General features: G+C 35.7%; 2 protein-coding genes across 3 annotated transcripts; one reads left to right on the top strand and one right to left on the bottom strand.

Annotated features, from left to right (window-relative positions):
* Positions 1-166: 166 nt before the first annotated feature.
* Positions 167-2,909, top strand: LOC129296358 (serine carboxypeptidase 1-like; the record flags this gene model as incomplete). Its single annotated transcript, XM_054934959.1, is given in 15 exon segments — positions 167-246; positions 249-344; positions 347-421; positions 424-468; positions 878-904; positions 907-984; positions 1,115-1,128; positions 1,130-1,390; positions 1,497-1,632; positions 1,635-1,747; positions 1,833-1,902; positions 1,905-1,938; positions 2,044-2,130; positions 2,310-2,415; positions 2,600-2,909. Coding segments are annotated over 15 exon segments (1,375 nt in total), but the record flags the coding sequence as incomplete, so codon positions are not given.
* An 838-nt stretch (positions 2,910-3,747) lies between these two features.
* Positions 3,748-16,022, bottom strand: LOC129296357 (molybdopterin biosynthesis protein CNX1-like). 2 transcript variants are annotated; one of them, XM_054934958.1, is made up of 13 exons: positions 15,570-16,022; positions 15,084-15,210; positions 13,717-13,820; positions 11,621-11,722; positions 11,321-11,404; positions 8,323-8,550; positions 7,968-8,146; positions 7,764-7,868; positions 7,217-7,525; positions 6,093-6,250; positions 5,863-5,969; positions 4,623-4,679; positions 3,748-4,134 (listed from the first exon to the last, which is right to left on the bottom strand). In XM_054934958.1, the coding sequence occupies exons 1-13, from the start codon at positions 15,720-15,722 to the stop codon at positions 3,916-3,918; spliced, it is 1,932 nt and encodes a 643-aa protein (XP_054790933.1). In that variant the 5' UTR covers positions 15,723-16,022; the 3' UTR covers positions 3,748-3,915. The 2 variants fall into 2 exon arrangements, with proteins under 2 accessions (XP_054790933.1, XP_054790932.1); XM_054934957.1 differs by having other exon boundaries at positions 13,717-13,847; positions 15,570-16,020.
* Between the last annotated feature and the right edge of the window lie 1,688 nt (positions 16,023-17,710).

Here is a 17,710-nt window from a genome sequence, read left to right as displayed (position 1 = left end):
AACATCAAGTAGTTGATCTTAAAATGCAATTTCCCGCCTTATATAAACCAGTTGGGGCAACAAGAAGAAGAAGCAAAGCCAGATGAAGAAAGAAAACACAGCAAGATGAAGATCGGAGTTGTTATTTATGCTTGTGTGACCCTGTTGCTTTGCTTTCTGCTACAAGCAAAGCCAATCAGGAAGATCAACTGGAAGAGCTGATTCTATCCAAGAGATTAAAGAACAAGCTTCTGACAAGTTCTTGGAAGAGAAAGATGTGTCCAAACAGCAATATTATGTGTCATCCCAAGAAGGGCTAATGCAGAGTGATAAGATTAGTGCATTTCCTGGACAGCCTTATGGAGTCAATTTAATCAATACTCTGGTTATGTTACAGTTGATCCAAATGCTGGAAGAGCCCTTTTCTATTACTTTGTAGAGTCTCATATAATCCTTCTACCAAACCACTAGTGTTGTGGCTCAATGGAGGTAATAAGAATTCCTTCAAAATTAATTTGCCTTAAGTTGTTATCAATGCTATTGGCTTTATCTATTTACCATCATCACTTAACACATTTTCCTGGGCATTGTGTGAAAATTTTCCTCTAGCACAGCTTTCTCCTATAGTTATCTCTCCTCCCTATTTTCTTCACATTCCAAACAATGCCTTAAATAAGTCGCAATACTATTCGTGGCTTGGAAATTTTGCAGCTTGCTAAATTTTGCTATATATTGAAGGCTATTTTAACATTTTGGTTCTGATTTGAACTTGAATACATCTCTCAAAAATGCTTTCAGTATCACTAAACTAAAGCTCATTATTTTTCAGACATGTAGCATACTTTGTGTAATACAGTCTTACTTGCCTTTGTGCTCATTGGATGGTTGCAATTCACAGGGCCAGGATGTTCTTCATTTGGCTATGGGCTTTTCAGGAATTGGGACCCTTCAGAGTCAACTCTAATGGAAAAAGTCTATTTCTTAACGAGTATGCTTGGAACAATGGTGAGATATGAGTTAATTATTTGTTTAGAGTAATTAAGTTGATGCTTTTGATCATTTTAAGACTCAAATACTTCATTATCTTCAAATTAATTACATGTATGCATATTCTGGTGTTGATGAATTCATGCAGTGGCAAATGTGTTGTTTCTTGGAATCACCAGCTGGAGTGGGCTTTTCCTACTCAAACACTTCGTCTGATTATGATCAAGCAGGAGATAAGTTTACAGCAAGAGATGCCTATGTGTTCCTCATCAATTGGCTTGAGAGATTTCCACAATACAAATCCAGAGATTTCTTCATCACTGGAGAGAGCTACGCTGGTCATTATGTGCCTCAACTTGCTTACAACATTTTGGTCCAAAATATTTTCTCTGGACAAACCATTATCAACCTCAAAGGCATTGCTGTACGTCCATCCTTTAACAACAATGCCCTTTAATTTGCTTGCTGCAACACACTTAATTACTATCAAATTTCATACAATTTGACAAATTTGTGATGTGAAATCTCAGATAGGGAATGCTTGGATCGATGATGAAACAAGTTCAGAGGGAATATTCGATTACTTATGGACACATGCTCTAATCTCAGATGAAACCCATTCAAGTATTGATAAGTACTGTGACTTTGCCACTGATAATGTTTCAGACGGTGTGTCAGTGCAACGAGAAAGGCCCTTCAGGAGAAAGGGAAGATAGATTGGTACAACATTTACGCTCCACTCTGCCGTGACACTTCACTCAGAAATGGTCCGCCTGGTTCTGTAAGTCTTCTTGCAGTCATTTTGTTAGCAATATCTTCTCAATCTGATGAGACTGTCTTTTCAATTAATGTATTGATAATTTCAGGTGTACAATTATGATCCATGCTCTGATTACTACGTGGAAGCCTATATGAATAACCCAGACGTCCAGCTAGCTCTCATGCTCTTCCCACAAACTGGACTCATTGCAAGTATAATAATATAATATGATTATTTTATTAAAAAAAAATTATGTTTCACGAGTTAAATGAACAAGCATGCATGCATGTATTAATTTGATATGCGCCAATTTGCAGAGATTATAACTGGACAGACAGCCCAAGTACGATCCTTCCCACCATCAAGGATCTCATCAGATTTGGCATTAAAGTGTGGATTTACAGGCAAGTCCCATTTTCATTACAATAAGTATTATGCAATGCTACATCAGTTCAAGTCCCAATAATCAAGAGAAATTACTGAAGATCCAACCTCACAAAATTGTGCTTTGCACGTTTGGGGAAAAAAGCTATCAGAAATCCTACACACAGAAATACACTGATGATTGTAATTATCTGTGCAGCGGGGACACAGATGGACGGGTACCAGTCACATCGTCTAAGTACTCAATCAACCGTCTCAACTTTCCTGTTGAGGTTCCATGGCGACCATGGTACTCAGGAAATGAGGTATTGAGATGAACTTTTTTTCATATCATCTTAACCCTTTTGTCTAGTCCCTTAGCACCACTAAAATGAATTTTGAGAATGCTTTGAAACTTGTTTCTAACAGGTGCATGAACCTTCTGTTTACTTGTGATTTGGTCTTGCTATTTTTTGATGCATTGATCTTGGTTAACAATCTTGTTTACAGGTAGGAGGATATGTGGAGCAATACAAAGGATTAACGATTGTGACAGTGAGAGGAGCTGGCCACACTGTTCCCAGTTGGCAACCAGCAAGGGCCCTCATCCTCATTACTTCATTCCTCAAGCGCTCTGCGCCTCCGGCTTCACCATGGCCATAGCCAGAACTCTAGCTCCGTCTGCTTAACGCAACTTATCTACATGTCTTTTCTAGTTCTTATTTTCCTCAATAAAAGACTACAAACTAAAGTATCTTGACCCAGAATCATGCTCAAATGCTCATTGCCATATGGTCATAGTGCAGCAGCGCCATTTATATTTTGATGGTATCTGATTCCTCAATTGTTAAGCTTATTTCGTTCGCTGTCATAAAAATGTGTCAGAAACCTGGCATATGATCCCTTATGCAAGTTTCTTTTGTGATGTAAAAAATGAAAACACTTTATTTTCCCCTCAGACCCATCAAGTTGAAAATTTAACCAGATCTAATAATTTATAGAATTAATATATCATAAAGAGAATAAACACTCAAGCATAACTAGATTTGAGCCATCTCAGGTGCTAACTGTCATGACAAGGCAAAAGCCAAGTCAACATTGAAAACAACCAAACATTAACTAGAGGATCAAAGCACTTTTCAGTGAGTACTTTTCCTTTTCTCGAGAGAATGGGCAGCCATGTTGGCGTTCTAGAATATGAAAATTCAAGAGCTAATAATAACTACGACCTCCAGGGAAAAAAAATCTGAACTCAAGAGGACCTACCTATTTTACGATTAACAAATGCATTTTTAAAGAACTTTAAAGTGACTATATTAGTTTCTGTCATACTACTTGTGGGTAACCTGATTTACCTGGTATTATTAGCACATATATTCTGACTTACAAAAGGTGATTCTAGCAGAGCGCCAAATTTTGTGTTGCTGATAAGGTTATGTAACACCTAGTTTAGAAACAAAACATATTACAATAGCTTCGATGTAAAAAGTAACAGACTGAGAAACATGACATCTTTAACATCTTTCACGGATCCTATAAAAATTCTTGTGTGGTAATTTCCAATTAGAAATTGTTTACAGTAGAAATTTACTGCAGCCATATTAGCCACTTGCTTCACAGTCCTCAAGTCAAGTGTATGCAAGGGAAGGCCCAAAAAATAAGAAGAAAAGACAGCCAATGCTGCAGCAGCGACATAAGAAAGCTTGATTATTTCGACACGTTACAAAAGAGATTTAAACCCCATTCATCTCCAACCCCATGAGGGAACAAGAATACAAGGAAACGAGGAAAGGGAGGGAAGATAAAGAGACAGTACAGATTTTATTTTATTTACAGCAGGAACAGGATGATCCAGAGCCTCCTTCAGTGGCCAAGTTATAACTTCGTTCCCAAGTATCTTTAGGAGCAGCATCAGCATGTGGAAGGTGACGAGGATGTTTCTCTCTCTTGTCTCCCCTAATCTGCTTTAAAGCATGCTTAAGTGCTGGCAATAAAGCTTCCATACACTCAGCAACAGCATTTGGATTGCCAGGCATGTTAATGATCTGCATTACAAATCAAGGACCATAATTTAGCATGTAAATACCAACTTCTTAAGACTGGACAATTATGTCTGAATCAGAAAAGCTGATATCTCAACTTCAATGCTATACCGATTGCTTAAGTAGATACAACATAAAAGTAATGAGGAAGAACTTAAGAGAATAGAACATGTATATACAAGGAATAAATAGCTGGAGATTGTAACAGCATGTTAATATGAACAATGATGATTGTGCAAGGGCAAGAGGGGCAAGATGTTTAATTGACATTTACATTATTCAATATGAAATCGCCATGAAATACTTCATCATCCGGTGAAAAAACATTGCAAAGATGATACATAAATAACAACACTTGTGAAGCACTAAAGCGAAACAATCAAAATGAGAAAGGAAATATGTTCATAACAGCACGGGCTTCAAGATTCTTTTCTTCCATACACTGTTATCCTTTGCAAACAAGCACAATATAATTTTATTGCTTTTCTTACCAATGTCGAGCCTCTGATTCCAGCCGCAGAGCGTGATAGCATTGCAAATGGGGTCACCTATTTACAAATAAAGCGACCAACGAAAAAAGATGCTTAACACTTAACAGTTATGTTTCATCAGCAACAACTCAAGTGACATAAACCAAAAAGGGAATAGAAAAATAACTGGATATTGATCCAAAATCTTTGAAAACTGAGAAGCATGCCCAATAATACAAATAGAATCAACAAGCAGAAGCATGTCTTAAACTACTACTCTGAAATTGAACCGACGTGAAAAAGAGAAACAGCAATTCAGAGTGATAACAGACGAAATGCATTCAGGCTCTAATACTATATTATCATTCAGTAACTAGTCTTTCACAGGATTAAGAGCCAGAATTTTAATTATAGATGTCTCTCTCATTTCTGCAGGTCGAATTAACAAGAGGAGGTCTTCTGTTCCCTGGTATTTGAGCTATAAGGCTGGTGGCCAAAGTGAGATGGTTCAATAAATTTGAGGGGGGAAAATAAATCTCAAATTATGAATACAAAAAGAATAATCAACAACTTTTGAAGCAATTTGCATCTTCACTGATGTAGCTTTGATTGATGAAACTAAAACTACTATAACTATACGATTAAAGTTACAGTTCAGTGTAAATGGAACTGAAACTAAGTGCCCCCCACACCTTTCCATTCAATAATAATGATTATTCATCACTTAAGCATGTTAGATGATTGAAACAGATCAGCCCTTCACATATGAAGTTTGCTCATTGTGGGTTGTTTCTGTTCAGAATATACTGGATTAAGGAAGCAAATTTTAAAATTTTACTGATTGGGCTTGTGGGTTTTCTTGAATATTTTCAAGGAAAATTTGAATACAAATACCTCCATCTCAACTATGGTATGTCAAATGGAACGCTATTTCCTCCTTCCATGAAATAGGGACCTAGGAAACCTTGAGTTCTCGGTTGGTTTAAGTAAGATTATAAAGTAACTCTAGTCATGGACATTTCTGCTGGTTGGTTAGCAACAATGTTGGCTGGCATTACACCATTTGCATGCCAAACATAGGCACCCAGGTTACCAAGGAATCTAGCATACCAATGTTAAAATTCCAGCCCACTAAACAACCCTTTAGATGCTCAAATTCTGTAAAATACTTAGGACCCTTCTAGTAACAAGGAAAGAAAAAACAGATCCACACAAGAAACAAAAATAATTAAATTTCTAATCAACATATCCATAGTTGTACCTTTAAACTCTCTTGCATCATTACATGCAAAAGACCAGGTGTTTCTTTCTCAATCAACAGTTTTGTAGCTTCTGGTGTTACATCTCGCATGGTAAAACCGGTACCACCTTGATTGGAAAGAAAATATTAAAAAAGAAAAAGTAGTAGAAGAAGGAAGTCAACTCAACAAAATTAGGTGTTCTGTATTTATCAAAGAAACTGACTCATTGATTAACAATGTAGATCAATACCAAGTGTAATTACGAGATCCATTAGTTCAATATCGCTCCATCTCCTCAGAATGTTCTGGATTTTTGCCACTTCATCTGGGACAACAGCTGTTTCTACCACTCTCGCTCCCCCTAACTTTTCTGAAGAGGAATTAATAACAGAAACTGCCCTGGGACCACTGTATAAATACATAGGAATTAGTAGGCGTTGAAGTTTACAAAAACCAATATGCCTCTATATGTCTTCTCCAGTCACCTTTGAAAATTTAGTGATATCTTGAAAAAGCCAGTAAAGAACTCATGAATATTATCGAATACATTGCATTAAAACTTACACAGACCAGCCCTGAGAAGGAAAAACATCTAACTAATGACAGAAAATAACTGCACAACAGAAAGAAACTGAACTGAATTCCTTGACTTCAGGAATTTTTCCTTTGACACTGTAGCAAAACACTCAGTGCTTCCAACATCCACTTTGACATTGGCTAATATCAAGTTTGCCCTTCACTTTGGCATCAACATCGTGACCTCTTTGAAATAATGATTCAAAGAGGTGTATCCTGATGCTATCAAGCTTCAAACTAGTGTGGGAGGACCACTGGGTTAAACCGTAATAAATCCCTCCTTTATTTTTATATCAACAAAAAAGGAAAAGGAAAAAAAAATCTCCAATTGGCTCACGAAGTGCAATAGATGCACTCAACGTAAATACCTGCATTTCTAATGCACTTCGTTCAATAAAGTACAAAACTGTTCAGACTCTGGACGGTTTTATAAACTTCTGGTGACTAAGGCTGATAGTATGCAACAGCAAAATCAAATTAAAAATAACTTTCCTTATCATCATATAGCGGTTTCAAAAATAAATTCTATTTATGTGTTGTTAGCAGAGTGTTTACTCAAGGCATCTACAAGAATTAAGGCTTCACTTCATCTGACAAGATTAGGGGAAAGAATGCCTTCCATACTCTAAAGGAGTAGTTGAACATTAAGTCAAAGCCGCAAAGACAAAATAAATTGAACTGCTCAGCCTATTTTTCAAAGCATGTTGAAGAAGGCTATGAAAAAGTCTTTGGTCCTGATCTCCTACTATGTGTACCACTGTATACACCCGCATAAAATATAAATAAAACGAACAGTACCTTCTATCAGGTCCAGCCCCCATTGCAACTGTGTCACTTACTGTAAGAATAGCAACTCTAAATTCAGCATCACTTGGCCTATCCACAGTAATTTTATGTGATTTATTTCCAGACAAAGCAAAGGTTGAATTTGATAGCATATTATTCCCGCCAAGAGCCATAGATTTTAGGTCAGAAATTATGATGGCTGATACAAGGGTCCCAGCTGAAATTATACTGCCTGTTGCTGGCAACTCCAACAAGGCATTAGCTGACTTCATACTTAGTAGTCGACTGCTCATCTGATGACCAGTACTCTCAGCAACAAAGCTGAAATTCAAGAGCAGAGAGAGCATTTCAATATTTTATTAATGCATTTATTATACACTGTTATCATATAAAGGAAATTTCATCACATGCATCTTCCTTAAATTGTAGGTACCAACACAAGTGATTGTCCTACCCCATCACAACACCACTCCCACAACATACCCAATGGAAAGATATGATCTGTATGTAGATTGTAGCAGACTGAGGAAAAGAGATTCACTCCTAAGTCCTAACTTACCCAGGATTGCCAGTCCCATCATTGTCAGTCCATGAAACAATAGCTCGATGATATTCTGGTCGAGCTGGGTCTGTCTTTATTGGCTGACAAAGCCGAGCTTGTATACTGTACAAAAATGAAATTGAATAAATCAGAGAGGAAAGAAACAGGCCACTATCCCAATGTCACACATAAATGCCAACAGAAGTTTTGGGGGTATGTGACCTCAGATGATGAGGGTTAGTCCACCCTGCAAGGTTGCGTATTACAGGGACCACAAAGAGATGAAAACACACTAAAGAGCTGACAGGATTTCCAGGTAACCCAAAAGCTAGAATTTTATTTTCAGTTGACTCAAAGGCAATTTCTGCAAATGTCAGTGGTTTCCCTGGTTTAAGACACACCTGAAAGTGTGATAAAAACTAAGATTACAAACTCTTAATTACAAAAATATTAGATAGAGAAATCTTAATATTCTGTTATTCCTGCCAACTGTTGCATAAGGATTGCATTCATGACCCAGATTACGTGACATTAGTATCTTTCGTATGGATAACCTCAAATAAAAGCATGACACAACCTTATTGAAATGTACTTTTCCCCGCTTCTCCAGCAAGGGCTTGATAAAATCTTTGTCTCCCATGGACACACCTCCTGAAGTTAGAAGAATATTAATTCCAGAAGCAAAAGCATCATCCAAGATTCTTTCCAGACCTTCTTCATCATCCTTAGCAATACCAAGGTCTAGGACTTTGCACTGAAGCTGTATTGCAGCTGCCAGTAACATGGCACGATTAGAGTCCCTAATCTGCATAACTTCTATATCAGCTTACATTCAGCATTAAAATCACCAAGAAACTTTCAGAAATATGCTGTAAGTCCAAACAGAGCCCAAAAATGGATAAACAAAAACAAGGTGATTAGCCAACGGACATAATAAAGGGTACCAAAAAATTCAATTGATAAATTAGTGTTGAGGTTTAATAGCCAAACTACTTACAGAACAGATTTTAGCCTCAAAAAACTCACCCCGGAATGATTTGAGAAACTTTGACATGCAATACACGTATTTGCTAATAGTCTGCTATAAATTGTACATGGATAATTAAACCAACATTGTCTAACATATCAAACGTTTTGTGAGTAGTTCAGTTGCACGTCAAATGTCCCTGATCCAGCTAAAAGGCCCCCAATCCTTTACTAAATGTGGAGTGGTTCAAAGGTATTCTCTACGCACACAGAAGCACACATGTTGGACAAGGAGTATCTTGTTCTGCATTCAGCCATTGCTTATTAAAGGATTAAAGGGCAAAAATGTCCTGAAACTTTTCGTGAGGGGTGACTGATATACTGAACTTTTTTTTTTTCAAGCAAAGTTGCCCTGAAACTTTTCAAAAAGGTGCAAAATTGCTACGCCGGCCACCATTAACTTATACTAACGTTTGATTATTAAACCTGTCATTTTGACCCAACTTTACACATGTCACCTCTAAAGCCAATCTTCTCCTTGACTCTTGTCGCTTCTCTCTCCTCCAGCAAATTCTCAAACTCCGTCAACCAACTTCTCTAACAGTGCTCTTCTTTGTCCGATGCAGCCATAAAACAAATATACAAAACCATATTTAAATAAGCCATAAATCCCAGCAGCTAGCTAGTTGTTTTTCACAATATATATATATATTGCTTGAATAATTTTAATTTCACAGAAATACATATATCTGGAAAATAACAAAGAGAAAAGAAACAACAAATCAAGGTGTGTGAGCCAAAACATTGAAGAATGTTCACCCACATTTGCAAAGAACTCCCCAATTCTCCAGTCCTTTGCCAGATGTTTAACGACCTAAACATTGATTTTCTCTCAACTTCCTTGCAAACCAAGTGACGTCATTTCCACTGGTGCCAAGCAGTCTAATACAAGAGCTATTGCTGAAACTTGAAGAAACCCCAGAATCGGAATCAATTGATTTTGTGGACTTTAGTTTACTGGGTGATGGAAGAGAAGCTTCACCGTAGGTTTTTGATGTATCTTTCCTAGATTCAAAGAAACTACAAAGTTTTTTCACATTCCCTTTCAGAGAATTTCCTGCAGACTTCACTGATTCCATGGAATCGTAAAATTTGTTTCCAGATCCAGAACAATCAAGAGCAGGTTTAAGACAGGGTTTCTGAAACAATTTTGTTGGGGGTGAGTTTGAGTTCATTGTTAGTGAACAATTGAACAAAGAAAACCTCATCTTCCCCGAGGAGAACCCAAAGCTGTTTTCAAGTCCAGCCATCAACCCTAATCACAAAGTAGAATCCAAAATTTCCATTTATTCAACATAATTCCCACTTCTAACAGAAAATAAATTACAACAAAGCTCAATTCAGAGGACGACGACGATGACAACAACAAGAAGCCTTATCTTAATAGGTGGGGTCAACTATATGAATTATATGACGCCATTGTACTCTATCATTTATTAAATTTTTAGAAATATTGTTAATTAAAAGGTCTCGCTCAATAACCTCCAAAGTGTTCTTTTCAGTCTTCCCCTACCCTTCTTAACAGGGCTCAAAGTCATCTGTTCCACTCCCCTCACAAGTGTCTTCCATGGTCTTTTTTGTACATGTCCAAACCATCTCAATTCAGAGGACAAAAAAAGAAAAATATCAAAGACTAGTAGAGTCCAATGATGGATTTCAAATAAGAAACAAATGAGACCGGAGCCAAAAGAGTGATGCTGAAGCTAGGGGCCGAAAAGGTGGTGGAGGTGTGACTAGCCGACTACAAAGGGCAAGAAAGAGGAGGGGGAGAGGAAGAAGAGAGAGAGGGGAAGAAGTCAGAACATGCTGAGGAAGAAAAACTCAGGGAGAAGAACAGCTTGACACATGTAAATTTCTAGGTCAACACAAATATTTAACAGTCAATATGGATATGGGTGAACGCTTAACGATGGAGTAAAATTACACTCTTTTTTAAAGTTTTAGGACAACATTGCACCCAAAAAAAAAAAAGTTTAGAATACCCCCCGGGGGAAAATAGCTCCAGGGCATTTTTGCTCTTTAACACTTTATTAAAAACATTAATTGCATCATTTGTTATCCAATATACCAGATGGTGTAGGGCTTTGTTTAGAGAAGAATATATGAAATATGGTTTTTTTTTTCTTGAGAGGCAGCTAGTTGTTTTCTTGTGTTTTGCCCTGTTGTGCGCGCACGCATGCACGACAAATAAAATAAAATCGCCATATGAAAGAGCATACTAAAGTCTGAACATGAAGTAGCTTGCTTTGAATTCAGTGGTTTTGTTCACACTTACACATTCAAAGAGAAAATGCACACACATTAAAAATGATACCTTTCAAACATAAAGAAAGTAATCTTATCTGCTAAATTTGTGTCAAATGTGTATTTACCCTTAGTATAGCACAAGTGAAAAGGCCACAAGGACTAATCTTAGAACCTCATTGTCACCTATACTTGAGAACTATTGGCCTCCTCAGGGGTCCATGTAGCATAAATTAAGAGAGATATTCTAAATCTTTTGCCAAGAAATCATATATTATGCAAGTGTTGCTCCTCCACAAAAGTACCTGACCACGGCTCAGATTCCCAGTAGTTGGCTCTACAAGCTCATCTCCTGTAGAAAGCACAGCAACTGTTGGAGTAGGATACACCTGCAAAAAGCCACTGTCACTTATCATCCCATCATCTGTTCCTAGTATTAGAACATGAACAGATGACAGGACAATTCAAACTATCCCCAGCCAATGATTGAAACCAAACTACATGCATTTATGCAAAAGTCGCTTATTTAGTTACAGCATCCAGGAACTGTCCAAAAGAAAATCACAAGTTTCTTAATACCAAACTGAAGAGAAGTTTTAAGATACCTTCACCATTGTCACACCAACTGTAGCAAGCAGGCCAATCTCAGAAGCACCTAATCTCTCTCCAGATGTTAAGACCATAGTGTCTTTCTGAATATCAACACCCTGCCAACAAATTACTAGACAGGCTTAAGAATTCAATAAACTAAAAGATAAATCATCTAATAACGCAACATGATAAAAGAACAAACTTAAAAATTGTAACCGATGGATGGGTTTTACAACATTAGTACTTATGCATTCAACGTGCTCAATATGATTTTATCATTTTCAGAAATCACAGTTAATTTTTCATGCACATAGCAATCATTTGCATACATCAGCCCACTCAACAAAGAATGTATCTCAGACATATTTATAAAAAATCATAAACAAAAAGCTAACAGCTGATGACAGAAAATAAAAACAAGATTAGATAGATTTAGCAGCTTTGCTATAAAGATGTTTTAGTTCCTCGAGTTATTCTTTATTTTTGAGGTTCTTTTGGAAGCCCATTCTGGATAAAGAGAGCAATATTTATGTTTGGACGCCCATTCTCCTCTTCTGTAAATCTCTTACTTCACAATAATATTGCTATTTCTTTATCCAAAAATAATTTAAATATCTTTTTTCCTTATGATAAAGGCAAATGGAAAGTGAAGAAACAAAATCAAAATCTTTATATCAATTAGTTCAGGCAAGCATCATATACAATAAATTGGCTAAAAAAACAGAATTTCATAAGAGCATGAGAAATGAAATAAATCAGACAACCAATCAAGCCTGAACAACAGATTATGCATTTTGATGTCAAGTCATTAACATAAAACAACCACTTTAAAGGAAAAACCAACAAGTTGCCGGTCAAGTATGCAATTATGTTTCTGCAGACAATTGGTGGGAAAGTACTTATATGATGCTGGTTAGTGTAATTATACCTTATATTTTCACTAGAAATAATGAAATGTGTGACTCTACAAGTTCACTGTTGGGACTTGCAGGAAGAGTTTTGAATATTGTCAGGACCATGAATGGAGCCACAAGACAGTCAACAACTTTTGAGATGTTCAGCTTAAATTAGAGAAAAATAAACATCTAATATGAAACCCCGCCTATGTTTATAGCCGGTCCCAAGCCCGGGTAAAGGAGGAGGGTTGTGTTAGGTCATCAACAACCAATGTAAAAATTTGTTGAATCTATCATGAACATGGACAATAGACGTTATAATGTTAATGCTAGGTCGTTGCCCGTAAGTAACGCGCTGCATGGCTCGAGTACAGTGATAAGTGAGTTAGAGCCGCTGCATCGGCGCCCGGATGTAGTGTTAAATGAGCAAGGGCTACCGTGTCATTCTGGACGCACGCGGCTAAAGAAGTTAGTCCATAAGAGCAAAATTAGATTTGGTACTTGAAATGTTGGGACATTAAATTGTAAATCTGTAGAGGTTGTAGGGGTTATGATTCAAAGGAAAATCAATATCCTTTGCTTGCAAGAAACAAAATGGCGTGGAGAAGGAGCTAAGGATATTCAAGGTTTCAAACTTTGGTATACAGGAAAAGTAAGTGCACGCAATGGAGTAGGCATCATTATAGATAAGGAGTGGAAGAAGAACGTTGTAGAAGTTAGCAGAATTGGAGACAGAATTATTTCTTTAAAAATAATAATTGGACGTGAGACTGTTAATATTGTTAGCGCATACACGTAAAGATAAAATTCGAAATGAGCACATACGTGAAAAAGTGAGGGTGGCACCTATTGAGGAAAAAATGGTAGAAAATCGGTTGAGATGGTTTGGGCATGTACAAAGAAGACCAAGGGAGGCACCAGTGAAAAGAGTGGAACATATAACTTTGAGTCCGATTAAGAGAGGTGGAGGAAGGCCTAAGAGAACACTCTTGGAAGTTGTTGAACATGATCTCTTAATTAATAATATTTCTAAAAGCTTAATAAATGATAGAACACAATGGCGTCTTGCAATCCATGTAGCCGACCCCACCTAGTGGGATAAAGGCTTGTTGTTGTTGTTGTTGTTGTTGTAAACATCTAATATGACCGGAATGTAAGACCATAAAGTGATAAGTAAATCCAATAAGAAAAAGGGATTCACAATCCACAAATACCACTGGACGTATATCATTTCCCCTGGTGATTTTTGCCAATATTCTCACACGCTTTGGCTCATCAAAAGCATTCTCAACTTTTTCAGTATCCTCAACCTGAACAACTGCATCAGCACCATCAGGTATTGGACCTGAGTCAAGAGAAGAAACGTTAAAAAAATAATAACAAACAAAAGGATATCACCTTAACAGAGAAAGATAGAATCATATAGTCTACCAACAAGCAGCCCAGGCCTGACCCAGATTTTAAAGCTTGAGCCTAGAAAATGATTTCCCAGTGATGAATCAACAGCATATATGCAGCTCATAAAGGTCAGCAATGCTCTTTCCTCTATAATTGGTGGATCTTACACACTCACGAAATAATGTATGTACCAAGGGGAAAAAACCACTTCTATAAGGAAATTTACGATAATGTATGTTTATATATGTCCATCCTTTTTTAGTTTAATTTTAGAAGATTCAGGAAGGTAATTTACACAATCCCTGGCCAGAGATATGGGTGTTGATAATTACCCTCGCTCTCATACAAGCGAGGTTAGAATTTTGTTAGTCTTCATGCTATTATCTTTTTATCATTTTAATAGTTTAGTTTTTGAAAATTCAAGGGTTATTCACACAATCCCTTGCCAGGAACACAGTAGCGGATAATCACCCACACTCTCATAAAAATCAGGATAGAATGTTAATCTGCATTCTATTAGTTTTCTATTGCTCATATACACTTCTTAGACAATTTTAAAAACATTCTCCCATTTCTTCTCTCCCGCTACATCCATCAGTCCACCTTCTATTTCCAAGTTCAAGGCACGTTGTGAATCACACTTGAATCAAAAAACCATAATCGTGTGTTAATTCCCTAACTTCTACCCTTCTCTCCTCACAAGTAACTCAGTTTTACATATGCAGCCTCGGTAATATATATATGACTAGAAAACGTAACAGCAAACTCTTTTCCAAGACAACACGCACACAGCCATCAACTTTGAGTTACCCAAAAGTTTTCCTGGCTTCTCTTTCAAAAATATTCCCCATATAAAATTGTAAAGAAAGTACCCAAAATTTTATTTGATCTCACCAGAATAAGCAGCCTACAATTATGATGCATTGGAAGGCCATTAACTAAATTCCATCCACCCCAACATTGATATTAAGAAAAACCATAATATCTTGGTCTAGGAAAGAGAAAACTAACAATCAAATAATTGCTACCGCAGCGCTATAACTCATTAGTGTACCAGGGGTTGTTTTGTGTATCATATACTACCCATGAATAAAATTATTAATATATTTTTCCCATTCGGAATTTGTGATGTGAAGAGGTTGAAGCATGCACTGTAACACAATGAACATTAGCACCAACACACCTCCAGTTGTTACATAAGCCACAGTGCCAGGAGTCACAGTAACACCAACTCCATCGTTCCCAGCTCTTGATTCAGTAATTACCGTATACTCCCCCGGTCCATCAGCAGCAACAACTGCATAACCATCCTGCAGAAGTTTTGATTATTGACCATGATTAAGTCATGAAACCAAGGAACCAACCCTTCTCAGATTGCATAACAATTCTCTCGTTAATAAATTAAGAAAAGGCGAAAAGCACTCAATTAAACATTTTATCCGAAATATGAAAAGCATCCAACTTCAAGTTCATCCAATTGCTAAAGAAACGTTGCAACTTGAGGAAACAAAAACGAACAAAGTTCATACATTCATCATATCAGAAAGCTCTAAAGCAACACTTGGAGGCATAATATAACAAGTACCCAATTGCTGATTTAACAAATAATAAATAGAAAACTGAAAAATCAGATGAACTGGGAAAAAAATCAGGTAAGAATGAAGTTGACCTTCACTGAAGCGGGGTAAGGAGGCAATGGGTCTGGAGCGCGAACATCCTCGGCCAAAACCTTGCCCAAGGCGTCAAGTAGAGGTACACTGACCGCAGGAAGACGCTTAGCTGCACTTAGAACTGTTTGACGAGCGTCGTTCACCGAGATCATCGTCGTAGGCACAGGCAAGTGACAGTGACTGTGAATAGTGATATTGTTCTATTGGTGATTAGAAATGAACGGTGGGGTTTTAAAATCACCGTTGCGGCGAGGGATTTTCGTATTTCTTCTTTTTCTGGATATACGTATATCAAACTGGCACACACTAGTCACTCCAGATCCTGGAACAATGTGCTATTGACCAAACGAAGTTTTTCGAATCCAAACTCCCTCGGGATGGTGTCTTCGGGACGGATATTGACTCCCTTTTATATCTTTCCTTCCATATCGTTACGGTGCGATCCTCACCTTTGTTTCTGCTACTTCTAGCGCTCTCAGCCTTTCACTCTCTTGCCATGCGTAATTGCTTACATCTTTGCTCCATATACTAGAAGTTATAGTTAATTTGGGAGGATTTCAGTTAAACACCACAGCAAAGACTTAATTATTGGTGGATTCAAAAAAATTCTAAAAATTTAGTTTATTTTAAAAGAAAAAAAATCAAACTAATTCTAACGATGAAATCATTAAAATATTTTTTACTTGTTATGTAAAATCACTAATTATTAATTTTTTTATTTTTTTTATTAATTTAATATGAATTATAAATTATATGAGTTAACATATCAATAATTATATAAGACTTGACATCAATTATTCAATCATAAATAATAATATCAGTTATTAATTTGCTGACTTTACTTATAAATTACTGACAGATTTTGTAATTTATTAACATTAATTGTAAATTACTTATAGATCTTATAATTTATAATTGATATTAATAAATTAAGAAATTAAGTTAGCAAATTAATGACTAATATTATTGATTGTCTAACAAATGAGTATAATTTATAAGTAATATTAATAAATTAATAAATGAAATAAGAAAGTTAATAATTAATAATTCTATATAACAAATAAAAAGTATTTTAATTTTTTTTATTATTAAAATTAGTTTGACTTTTTTTCTGAATTAAAATGAAATTTGAAATTTTTTTTCAATCAACCGGTAATTTCAAATTTTTTTCAAAATCTTTAACTGAAATTGTTCCAAGTTAATACTCCTCCGTCAATTTATCAGGCATTTTAAATAAAATAACGCAGAAGAGTAACAAAAAATTTTTAAATACATCTTACATATTTGACTTTGCATTAAAAAAAAAAAAAAACAAGTCACCTCTCGGTATGAGAAGAGACAGGCGTCATTCCCATTTAGAATAAAATTAGCACAAATCTTTTGTGATGCACATGCAATCAAGATTTACACGTATACGATTGAATTGAGATTTTTAATTTACACATTTATTCTAATATTTCTTTTTTGTCAGTTTATAAGATAATTTTAAATAAAATTACGTATATCATTAAAAATTATTAAATACACGTTACAATAATATTTTTTAAAATAAAAATATAAATTTAAAAATATATTTCATTTAATAACCTCAAAGAGAGAGTACTATAAAAAGAAGGTAAGATAAATATTAGGAAAGTATATTTAATAAAATTTTATTGTTGTTAAGCTATCATATATTTTGAGATATTAAATTATTTTGACGGAAGAAGTATTTGGTAGTAATATGTTTTACATTTTTGTTTATTAGCGATAAGTATGCTGTATGTGAGATTTACTGATTTTTTTTTTAAGAAATGAATTTTTTTTATATTTAATTTTCATCGATTTATATGAAGTAATAAGAATAGTAAATCAACTCTTGCCTTTTTCAAAATCTATTAAACATAATTCTGGATATTCAACTAAGCAATCAACATTGAATTTGTAAAAATGAAGACTTGCGAAATTCTTCGCCGTTCAACAATTCAACACTATTATGGCATAAAATTGTCTATTGCAATCATCATTGAAATAAAACTGATAAAAAGTTACACAATTATAATTAAACTTTCACAGAAAATTTATATATAAACGTAATGTTGCATTCCTTAGTGAACTCCACTTTGTTTAAGCCTGCGTAAATGAACTGAACATTTTGGAA

Source organism: Prosopis cineraria, unplaced genomic scaffold (genome assembly GCF_029017545.1).
Source record: "Prosopis cineraria cultivar Desert tree isolate PC_DT_omini unplaced genomic scaffold, ASM2901754v1 PC313, whole genome shotgun sequence".
NCBI classification, from domain to species: domain Eukaryota; kingdom Viridiplantae; phylum Streptophyta; class Magnoliopsida; order Fabales; family Fabaceae; genus Prosopis; species Prosopis cineraria.
Note: the sequence above shows the minus strand (reverse complement) of the source record. Positions and strands in the feature narration are given on the sequence as shown.

What these genes read in the sequence shown, in the direction of transcription:
- LOC129296357 (XM_054934957.1), bottom strand. Translation starts at nt 15,722, where the DNA reads ATGATCTCGGTGAACGACGCTCGTCAAACAGTTCTAAGTGCAGCTAAG. An exon ending in TTGGTGTGACAATGGTGAAG is followed by an intron (nt 11,405 to 11,620) that starts GTATCTTAAAAC and finishes GGCTTTTTGCAG; the next exon opens with GTGTATCCTACTCCAACAGT. An exon ending in GGAATCTGAGCCGTGGTCAG is followed by an intron (nt 8,551 to 11,320) that starts GTACTTTTGTGG and finishes GAAGTTATGCAG; the next exon opens with ATTAGGGACTCTAATCGTGC.